The sequence below is a fragment of the Pundamilia nyererei genome, unplaced genomic scaffold (assembly GCF_000239375.1).
Source record: "Pundamilia nyererei isolate P.nyererei 1_Seehausen unplaced genomic scaffold, PunNye1.0 scaffold00056, whole genome shotgun sequence".
Lineage (NCBI taxonomy): Eukaryota > Metazoa > Chordata > Actinopteri > Cichliformes > Cichlidae > Pundamilia > Pundamilia nyererei.
In genome coordinates this window covers 3,026,226-3,037,971 of record NW_005187457.1, presented here as the reverse complement: position 1 = coordinate 3,037,971, position 11,746 = coordinate 3,026,226, and the positions used below count along the sequence as shown (strand labels likewise).

The window sequence follows — 11,746 nt, the reverse complement described above, 5'->3', positions numbered from 1 at the left end:
TGTGTGTGTGTGTGTGTGTGTGTGTGTGTGTGTGTGTGTGTGTGTGTGTGTGTGTGTGTGTGTGTGTGTGTGTGTGTGTGTGTGTGTGCATTCAGTAGGCTGTTTAAGCAGCAGATGCAAGTTTAGCATCCAAACCATTCTCCCTCCTCAGAAAACTGAATGGCAGTTTTACAGCAAGTGTAAAAATTGAACCCATATGGTTGTTTGTTATGTCATCTTCCAAACAAAGTTACGCATAAATATACACGACTTTGTCTAGGTGTGTTATGAATGATGGCAGAGTAGAGGAAATCAAGCCAACACACGAAACAATCAGCTTGACCTCACACCCAGCAAACACGCGGCACATGCTCTTCTTTGCCCCGAGCCCACTGAATTTAATGAAATAGCTGCTTGACACAGACATGAAGGAGGTTAAATCTGTCAGCATGCAGTCACTGAACGAGCTGACTTTGGCCCCAAGATCTTGTTTGAAGGAAAGGGTGAAAAGAGAAAGAAGAATGCTGTTCTTTTCAATTCAGTTCAGTTTTATTTATATTGCGCCAAATCACAACAGCAGTTGCCTCAAGGCACTTTATACTGTGAGGTAAATACCCTACAATAATACAGAGAAAACCCCAACAATAAAATGGCAACAGTGGGAAAGAAAAACTCCCTTTTAATAGGAAGAAACCTCCAGCAGAACAAAGCTCAGGGAGCAGTGGCCATCTGCCGGTTTTCTCTGTTTAAGAAGGCCCAACAGCGTCTCCACTTTCTGAGAATCCTCAGAAAAATGGACCTGAAGAAGGAGCTGTTGACCGTCTTCTCCATTGAAAGTGTGCTGACATATTGCATCGGTGTGTGGTTCTCCAGCTGCACCACAGCACAGAGAAAGGTCATCAATATGGCCCAAAAAATCATTGGACATCCTCTTCCCTCCCTGTACAGCACTCGCTGTCTCAAGAGGGCACGCAGCATTCTACGGGACTGCACACACCCAGGACACGGGGTGCTTAAGCTGCTGCCATCTGGCAGGAGGTTCAGGCTGCTGAGGTCCCGAACAAATAGACTCAAGGACAACTTTTACAACAGGGCAACAGCCCTGATCAATGCAAATAGCTGACCTGACTGGCTTTTTTTATTACTAAGTTATTATACTGTGTTGTTTGTGTTGTTTGTGTTGTTTGTGTTGTTTGTGTTGCGTTGTGATGCGTCGTATCGTATCGTGTTGTGTTACATGTAGTGCCGACGTAGGACAGTTTTCCAATTTCATTGTACTATTGTACTATGTATGACTGTGCAATGACAATAAAGAGTTATCTTATCTTACATAACCAAATAACAATACAGTTGGCCTTTGTAAGTGTAGAAATATTCCCAATTGTCAGTATAATTATCCTTTGACCTAATGGTGGTGCAAAAGTCATGTGCCATCCCTCATTTCTTTATACCGGTGCTGACAAAAGAGGAAACGTGTGTAGTTTATTGAAACATGTGTAGATAAATGGTAAATGGCCTGTATTTATATAGCGCTTCACTAGTCCCTAAGGACCGCAAAGCGCTTTACACATCCAGTCATCCACACATTCACACACACATTCACACACTGGTGATGGCAAGCTACATTGTAGCCACAGCCACCCTGGGGCGCACTGACAGAGGCGTGATAGATGGTATTATATGGTTGATCAAAATCCGACAGTTTTTTTCTCCGTTGGTTTTTCCATCCATTTGGCGAGATCCCAAACACACAATTTCAAATCAAGATTCAACACTCGTTAAGACCCATTGCCACTAATTTATGTAACCAGTTTCTGCTTCTGTTTCCCCATTACACTGACATTTGTGGCAAGTGGAATAATGCTACATAAACACTGTTACATTTACAGTCCAGTTTTTGTATAATTTCACACACTTCATCCATTTGTCCCTGCTTCCTGTCAGAGCTCTGCTGGATTTTTTTCCCCCGTATTTCTTAAGGACATGACTTTCACTGTTTATTTGCTGTAGATCCTTTGCAGTCCTGCCACTTCTTCTTTTGGCTCCCACGTGTCTAGCCTTGCCAGTTTTTGAATTGCTTGTGCAAAAATAAGATTCTAGGTTTGTCAAACTGTGCGATCTTTTGTATTTTTTATAGACAAAATTGAAAAATTTACATGCAGACGCCATCTCTTGGCCCATCTCTTAATTCAGTTGCCTTTTTTATGCTTGAATGATTCACAGGTCACTGTTAAATTACTAACCAAATATGAAAATATTCCCTTAAAAATGGTTGGGCACAATGACTGGACTGAAAAAAAGAACGAAAAAGAAACAATGTCCAAAGAAAAACTTTGAAATATCTTCAGAAAGCCTGGATATGTATTGCTCAAGAATACTTGGAAAAAACCCAATGAAGTTTGGCTCCTTGGAAGCAAAATATAAATGAATGAGGGGTGGCGCAAGACTTTTTCCCAGTAGTAGTTGTCAAAGGACGTGAACTGACTCAACAAATACTTAAATAGTACTGTACTGTACCTTTGACTTCACAACAAAATCATACGTTTTCTCCCATAAAACCTTTAAGCCTATGAACATGAGAAAATGTCATCACTTCTTATGGCAATATGTAAGTATAATAAAAGAAGAACACAAGCACACACAAGCACACACACACACTCACCGTCACCCAGACAAAAAACTCACACTCGGCCCTCTGTGTAATCCCATCTGATCTCACCGACGCTCTGTTGTTAGAAGCCTCCTCTCACTCCACGGCCTATCCCAGCACTGCCTTTGAACTCAGCTGCCAAGAAAGTGTAACACCGCGTGCCTCTTTCTTTGACTTTCAGGAATGATCAGGAACATTATAATGATAAAATTGGCAGGGGGTGAGGAGCTGAGTGGGAGCAGAAGGCCTCGACGGAAAGCAAGAAAGAGGCTCGAATATTGTCAGCGTGTTGTTAATAAGCGAGCTGAGGTGTGCGAGTGTGTAAAATTCCTGCGCGTGTGTGAGTATGTGTATACGTCTGCGCACAAATATGAATTCCTCTCTTAGGGAGTGCGTGTTGGTGAGGGTGATGTCAGGCTACATTATGGCTTATTGCTGGGTTGACTGACATGCAGGATTATCGGCTGATGGGATAAATTAAAAGAAAAAAAAAGCTTTCATCAGCATGCGGCTGGGGCCTGAATGTTTGATGTTAGACTGAAGGAGTCATATGCAAGGTGATGGAAAGTGAGAGAGGGCTGGAAGGGAGGCAAGAGGTTGAGTGCCCGATAGATAGACCAAGTTTTCATTTGAACAATCCCTGTTATCTTGCAGATTCTTCACTTCACTCCATGTCTGAGTTGTCACTGTCACCAAAATCCATTAGTGTCTCTAAAACTTGGCTGAGAAAAGATCATATTTAATGAGGCAATCCACAAGAAAATGCAAGAAATTTAGACTGGCACGGTTTCTCTGGTATTTGTCGGACAAATGTGGACATTAAAATGAATAGAAGCACTTTTAGGTTTGCTTACATTTCTTGACCAAAGCTATAGTTGCCTGTGTTAGGAAGATATAGTCTGTTACAGTTGTTAGAAAATAAGAGTTCAGATAGTGGGCCACACAAACATGTTATTGGTATGTTCAGCACCACAATGAAAACAAAGCTAAATTTATGGAAGTTTTGTTCACTACATAATAATTGAGTACTTTCAACGTAAGTAAATATCCATGAAACATAATCCAGGCTAGATTTACTCTTGAAGACAAATGCATGCGCCGCAAGAAGCTGATTTTGAGTCTTTTGTGACCTCTGGGGTTTTTTTTGTTTTGCTTTTTGTTCATTGCTAGGCCACTTTCTGGGGAACCACAGCGTGCTGGACATCCTGAGGCAGGAGGGCTATGAGATTGTCCACATGCCCTCTGATCATCAAGAGCCAGCCACAGAGTGAGTACGCAGACAAGAGTAACAGATGACGGAGCATGTCATTTGATTAAATGACTGTGGTTACAAAGACAAAAACAAAAATAAGTTGCTGAAAAATATAAAAAATAAGTGGTTGCTTGGATTACTCTTTAGAAAAGCAGTTGTTTGACATTATGGAGTCTAAGTTCTTGATGACGACACATAAATTGCGCTAATTAAATTTGAGTTTTGGATGATTCCGGTTTTGACTGAGTAATCAGGCACTTTAGAGCTATTTAAAACTCTTTACAGGTTAAAAGTATGACTTTTTCTAACCAGACTAGATATTTAATGGAAAAAGTAAAAGAGAATGTGATTTTCTATGTGCATGAGATTGATAATGTTATGGCAGTGCAGACTGTGAAGCAGAACATTTGTGCACTCTTACTGTAGATTTTGGCAGGGATACAGATGCACATCCACATGTATCTGTATCGACCCCCCCCCAACTTAGTCTGTCCACATCCGTCTAATTCTCTTGAGAGTTGAGGCATTTAACCTCAGCAGATTTATTGAAGTGCAGATACGGTCCAAATTGTGCTATGCAAGAATCCTTTGATACCTCATCATCTCCCTCACCTGCCTGCTTCTGCCCCCCACCCCCCCTTTCTGGTGGCCGCCAAAGGCCACTTGCCAGAGTGGTGGTTCTGTCTGCTTTCACTGCAACATACAAACACATGCATGCATGTATGCAGGATAAATGTAGAGATGCTCAAATTTACAACTATGCAACACATACATGACTCAGAAAGAGTCTTGGCTTCGCTCCTGTGGCCTTCTACAACTCTTCTCCATGTCTGTTAGTGTTCAGGCCCAATCACTGGCACACAGCACCTCCACTCTCACCTAAGGGTTTGATCCATGGGCCTATAAAATAATAAGAGCAGTCGCTGGAATCGGAGTGAAAATGGAAAAACAAGGCATAACAAGAACAGTCTTTTTTCTAACAGTAAAAACATCTCATCCCTCCAGCTGGAGCTTTTCACAAACTTCTCACTGCAAATTACAGCTGTAAATGTAGCCTCCCTATCTCTCTCCATCCTGTTTCCAGGCTTGTGGGCTTCAGCCAGTGGTTCATGGTTTAAAAGCTGACAAGTGGACTGACTTACTGTGGTCACGAAACACTTGTGTCTACTGCGTGCACGCACACACAAACACACACACACACATGACCACACACTTGCCTGCAAGCTGACACTTCTAGCTCCCCGATACAAGGTGATCTGACAGGCGAGGAAACACACCACAGGATGGCTGGATGAGAGGTGTTTATGAAAGCTGTTAGCCTCAGACCTGGAGTGTTTTGAACCCACTGGCACAATTATATGACTGACAGAGCAGCCCAGAGCTGGGTTTGGCTGTGCAGTAGCTTGACCGCAGGCCTGGAGCTATCATCGCACTGACCAAGCCATCAGGGCCTGGGTGAGACAAGGTTGTTGAAACTTGTGAAAACAGAAAGGCAAACCGACAAATTGATCATGACCGGTGAGACAAAACTGATTATAAGTATTTCAAAAGAAATCGTGACTAAAGCATGCGATTTCTACTGCTGTTTATTTCAGTTGAAAGGTCTTGAATGATGTGTAAAACATATTTTTGATGCTTTACTGAAACACAAAGTCACGTGCGAGCCATATTGACAGGAAAAGAACAAGAGAGAAGAAAGTATGAGTAATGGCTGGAAGAAAGAGCAGCATGGCAAAAATATTTGAAGACAGGAGATTCTGGGTGGTCTTCTTGGTCAAATGTCAGCTCTGATGCACAATATATTGCCATGAGAGTTCCAACTTCCTCTTACGTTGTCTGCTGGGTCTTTCAACTTTTAAAGGACGCCCTTCTGGTGTTCATGTCCTTGACTGAAGTTACGGGTGTAAGTGGAAAGCCATGGGGTGGTCAGAAACCACAAACAACACCACTGTCTGGTAGCACATTGGAAATCTTGCGAAACAGTACAGAAATACTAACAGAAACTATTTTGATCTAATATTTGGGTAAAAGTCTTTCTGTGAGTATTAATAGAACTGAGTCCATCCCCTGTCTGTCCTGTCCTCCCTTGCTCCAGGGCAGCAGGTCCAGACCTCCTTGCAGCACCAGAGTTCAGCAAGGAGAATACAGACACTAGCACAGGATCTCCCATTAGCTGGCCAACCAGTCCAGAGATGGAGCTGGAGCTCGAGGACCCAGAACCTATGCCTGGCCTTGGAGGGGAGGAGCTGCCTCACATGCTGCTCCCTGACAGCTTGAGCCAGCTAGAGGAGTTTGGACGCCATAAACGGCCACGCAAAGCTCACCGTGGCCACGGGAGACCCCGTCTCTTCAGTGACCTGTGGGTTCGCATTGGGGATGGGTGAGATATTTATTATGATTAGTTTGGCTGTAGCTGAGTTGCACCTCTTTAAACAAAACATAATAATCTTTTAACAATTGAATGTCTGTAAGGACTGTACTGGCTTGATGACGATTATTAATAAACTCTGGATGTCCCTAAGTAAAAGACCACAATGAGATTGGCTGCTGAATATGTACTGGAGATGTTATGCATGTGATTGTTTGGAGATCATGTAAGACTCCGTTCTTTTCCAGTCTAGCTAAATTCCTCATAACCTAATTCCCCCCCCCCCCCCCCCCCCCCCTCCTTTCTTCAGCACCACCCCACCACCAAACGTGAGGATAATCAATGGCTATGTGACAGTGGAGCCTCCGCTGACCTATCAAAAGCATCGCAGGCGGATGGAGATCTACGAGATAGATCGAGATAGTTCGCCTTCCTCCACTTCACCAAGCCCCAGCTCAGCCCAGCTAGCTCACAGCAAAGTCACGCTGTCTTGTGCTTTAGCGTGGCTTTTATCACACATATTGTTCACCTCCTGACCAAAAGAAAGTGTTACCTCATGAGAAACATTGGACAATACTTCATCCACACCAGAGCAGTGGAGCGTACCTGATAAAGCCAAACAAGGAGTGATTGTCAGGGAGAAACATCTCAGTCAGGATAAGACGTCTTAACGTGGGACAATCCGTTCTCCACCATAGAGCGAGATCGGCTTCAGGCTGCTGAAATGCCAATGTCTTTAAAAACTTGCCAAGTCTCATAATGTGTGGAATGAGCTCTGTGCTGCGTAAGAAGCAAAACGTGGACTATGTTGAACTGCAGTGGGGTCAAGTCCAAACCTCCTGAAAGTATTGAGATAGAATAACAAACACACAGCACAATGAAGAATTGTAAATTCAAAGAGCTGGAGTCTTTTACCTATAAAAACTGTAATATTATGTAGAAAAATAAGACTGACTTTAATAATGAGAATAGGTCATACTAACAGTTATAACTCTGTGAAAAGAAATGAGTTGAATAAACAAGGTACTGTGTGAGGCATTTACCTTCACACAGAGAAGCACTCAGATGCCACTTTGTAAATTGTGCATTTTGTTCATAAAGAAATATTGTATATTTATTATTTCTGGAAGAAAGAGTATATTTTCTTGCTTTTTGAAATAAAACGTAAATAAATATAGTCTGTAAACTAATCGAGTGCATCAAGCGGTCTTTCTTTCAGCAGACATAAACTGTGTGTTTAAGAATACGTTTATAACACCACCATCTGTTCTTTATTTAAAGTGTGAAATTATGGATATTTTTTGTCATAATCTAATGAAGCTTCGGAATTGTCAAAAACATTCAAATATGACTATTATCTGGAAAAATGAATAGAAACTATAGTGGAACTACACGTTTTTAACTAGGGAAACAAGCAACATGTGAGTTGAGTCTGCCACCTGCTGGCTAATACAAGGAAAACATGGGGAACGCAAACCTCATAATGAGTCATCTGTCAGTTGTGTCTCCAGTATAAAGCTCACAGACAGGACTGTGCAACTGTGAAAATGCAACTTTGAGAAATGTGAAAAGTATATATTACCACACAGCAACGGACAAAACAAAAATAAGGATATTAGCCATTAATCAAAGGTCATACTACATTTAAACATTTTAACAAAAGGAGGAATACGGAGGCCGTTGAGCTCTGCGTGTTAACAATTAACCAAAAATATCGAACTCCATCACTTCCCTTTTTGAAGCTGCTTGAATGATGAAGCTTCACTTTAAATATTTTAAGATTGGATGCTTCCTCTAAGCTCCATAAAACATAAGAATCCTTTCAGTCGTCACATACTGCGATTAACTAGGTTACAACTTCTCTTAAGGGAATCGTTGGCAACAGACAAAGTGACTATTCATTTCAATAAACTTGTTGATGATGATGATGATGATGATGATGATGATGATACTGTAGTGTATTATATTGCAGTGCTCACAATATCAGTAAAGTTCATCATGTTTGCTGTGATCTTGTTGCGAGGGAACAAAATAATTCTGTGCAAACTGTGTTGATTCCTGATCGGCTTCCTCCTCTGCTATCTCATAGCAAATGTAAATGCAGTAAGACTGCGTGATTTACAAGGACATTTACAAGTGCAATAAAAGTTGGAAAACAGAAGAACATTTTAAAAATTATTATATAAAACAAAGACAACTTTCAGCAGAAACTGCGACACTCTGAATTCTCACAGCAGCAACTGAGACAAGTTTCATTAATGATGCCCCAGTTCAATTATGTATGATGACCAGAATGCACGAATAAGGTTGAATGAGCTCATCTACATGGAATTCAGTTTTATTCCAACATAACATTTCCCAGAGTTCGCAACAAGATTGTCTACTTCGAAACAAGGCGGCAGTTTGAGAGTAAACACGGTGAAAGTAGTTAAAGAAAAGATGAGACATAATAATAATAATAATAATAATAATAATAATAATAATAATAATAATAATAAATGCAAAAAGCATTTCAAAAACAGAATTCATCATTTTAGCAGGAAAATACAGCATTGACAGGGAATGTGAAAAGTAGAAGCTCTCCAGTGTTTTTGTAACTATCTTCTCATTGATAGTTAGTGCCCAATTTGTGGTTGAAAGAACCTATCAGGTGTCAGAGAATATGTATACTCTGTCTCATACCAGTCTTATAATTTAAATCTAGTCTTCTAGAGACACTAAGCGGCTGCGCTGCACTGCTGCAGTTAGCACTTCTACCACTAAATGGCGCTAGAGTCGCATAAAAACTTGAGCAACAACAAAGCACATAAAGCTGAAAACCTGGTTGGAGGCCGCAGAGCCTGAGCACAGAGACAGGCACAGAGGCGGCCAGGCACTGGGTTACAATGGCTTAAGAATGTCCATACAGGTACGTAATAAATAATTTAAAACAAACTGTCAAGTTGTAAATTTTAAGTCAGTGGTAATAAAATGTTTTATTTTAATTCAAGGTTAATGATACCACGCAGGTACAATATACCCAAATTTATTCTTAGAAGTATTATAATATTTATTTATTTATTTATTTTAAAAAAAATAGAGAGAGATTTAAACGAAACTTTTTTGCTCTACTGACCACATGAACCTGTTATTGCCCGACATTATTCTATAATTGTTGCACCATTAACTTTACAAAACATAAATAAATAAACTCAATTATGTAAAACATGAATTTAAAATTTTTTTTCTAATTCAGTTTACTTTTCTGAGCAGTTTTAAAATCAAAACATGTCAATTCAATATTTGTATAAAAACACAATAAAATTTGGAAGATTTTGAGTGTTCGCATAAGTTATTGTCAGTCGTCTGAAAAAGTGACCAACACTTATGACCTACTTTATACATAAAACAAATTTTTTGGGGATATTTATTCACACAAAAAATCACTAAGAAATGAAAATATGATCATTCAAATATATCTGTACATTTATCAGCTTAAATCTTGCTTAAAAACCTTTAATTAAAAGATTAAAATAATATTAATATATAAATTGTAACTTCACGCTTACCTTTCAGGTTAGCCTACACCTTCTCTTGGTCTTCTCATAAGCAATTTTTTTTTTAAAGAAAAAAGAGCAAGTTTTTTAGAACAAACAGCTTTTTCGCCCCGTAAGCCAAGGCAGGACAATATTTGCCTTAGCTAGAATACCATTTTCCCTGGGCTTTGGGGTGTTGTTTGAGGGAGTGGGGGCCTTGACAGGGTGCTCTGAGGGCTGACCCTCACTCTGCTGGGCACACGCCGCCAGCCGCATATAAATAAAAGATTACAGTGGAAAATCAATTTCTGAGTAAACTCATTAAAAATGCCCCTCACCTTAAATGATTCCCATTTCCTTCCATTCAACCTGTTAACGCCTTGCTGTCCCTGAAACCGACCAGCCTACCCCCACACCCCACCACCACCACCACCACCGCTGCCTCACCCCACCCCTCCCTCCCACCCTTCTTCCATCCTTCGCCCTGTTGCTCTCCCCCGGTGGTAATTACTTGCACAAGTCGTTTTTTGCCCTTTGATTTGCACCGTTTCACAAATGAAGGTTAAGTTTGTTTAACCGTGGTGGATTTGCCAGTCATGTTAAAGCATATAATGTGGCAGGTCCTTGGTTTCTCCGCACACCTCAGGCACCCCCTGGCCTGCCTGCCGCCCCCCTCCCCATCTTCTTCCCTGTTAGCCTAGGCCTCTTAGGGAGGTGGGAGGGTGGGTGGGGGCTCCAAGGTTAAGGCTTAGTGCGCCTTAGGAAGCCTGTAGTGTATCAGACTTCAGACCCATTGACTTGACTCAAAGGCAACCAGGAAGTTGTTAAAAATCACCTCTGGTAAAAGGATTAAGAATCAAACTGCCGCGTTTGTCCTGAGAGGACGTTAAGACGGTCACCGCTAAGTTGCAACTCACTGACAGATAGGGAGAAAAAAAAAAGGAGCATAATAAAGGACCACTAGTTAACTTCTGTTCAAGGTCTTGGACATCGATGCTGTAGGTGATGTACATATTGTCTTTTGCAGTGTAAATTACTCATGTGGTGAAGATAACTGCTGAAAGCATAAAATGCACAATGGCAGAAGGTACAAGTGTCACAAGCCTCCTCTTCGATCGATACCTAATAAAGAGTGAAGTCACAGGAGCCAAGGAGAACATTGATCTGAGCTAGCTGGAGCTTCAAAGAGCATTTAAAGTCCTCGCTGCTTTGACTGTCGAGCTGCAGATTGCACACTGATCACAGCAATAGCGCATGGAGGACTTTGTTATCACACAGTCAGGACAACAGATGCCTTTCGCATTCAGCTTTCTGTCTCTCTCTCTCAGTCAATCGAGTACATTGCAGTGACACACAGCAGGTCTGTGTGGTCGTTGCTGAAGGATGTTTTTTAATTTTTAACACTAGATCTGTAATTATGAGTCGCAGGAAACGTCTGTCTACCACAACCATGTCCTGTGTGGTGAGTGTGACCTCATATTTCACAGAGAGCTTTGATTCTCTGTCTAGCAGAGGGCAGCCATAAAGCTTTGGGAAAACAAAAGCGTGCTTAGCCCGAGGGCAGATAGCTCTTCTCCCTTTAGATAATCCTGTTGATAGTGGAGGCAAAGCAGCGCTGTTTGGACAGCTCAGCTAACTCGCAGCTCATCTGTGTTTGTGCTGGTTGAGACATTATTTTCTCTCATTGTCCAAGTCCCCTTGAAGATGCGTAACTTTGAGCCGCAGGATTGAACCCATGGCCTTGTATTCCATTAACAAGGGTCAGGTGCAAGTCTTAAAGGCCAGACGGCATCTGGTGATGTTTATTAAAAAGAAAAAAATATATATATATACTACACAGCTAGGGTTTGACTTTATATTTTCATTTTAATCAGTCACCCAAAGAGATCTAAAGCCTGCTGAAATTTTATTTACAACTATAGTGACAAGAAATGTTGACGTATCAGATAAAACTGTTCAAATCTTGCTTGGATGAGGTTATT

General features: G+C 41.1%; 1 protein-coding gene across 2 annotated transcripts in view; it reads left to right on the top strand.

Annotated features, from left to right (window-relative positions):
- The window catches only part of trabd2b (TraB domain containing 2B), a 69,419-nt gene extending 62,105 nt beyond the window's left edge, over window positions 1-7,314 (top strand). For both annotated transcript variants that reach the window (XM_005734110.1, XM_005734109.1), the window contains 3 exons: window positions 3,800-3,896; window positions 5,977-6,261; window positions 6,560-7,314. In XM_005734110.1, the coding sequence (XP_005734167.1) occupies window positions 3,800-3,896; window positions 5,977-6,261; window positions 6,560-6,785 (608 nt within the window). In that variant the 3' untranslated portion in view covers window positions 6,786-7,314. The remainder of the gene's footprint in view (window positions 1-3,799; window positions 3,897-5,976; window positions 6,262-6,559) is intronic.
- The last annotated feature ends 4,432 nt before the right edge of the window (window positions 7,315-11,746 follow it).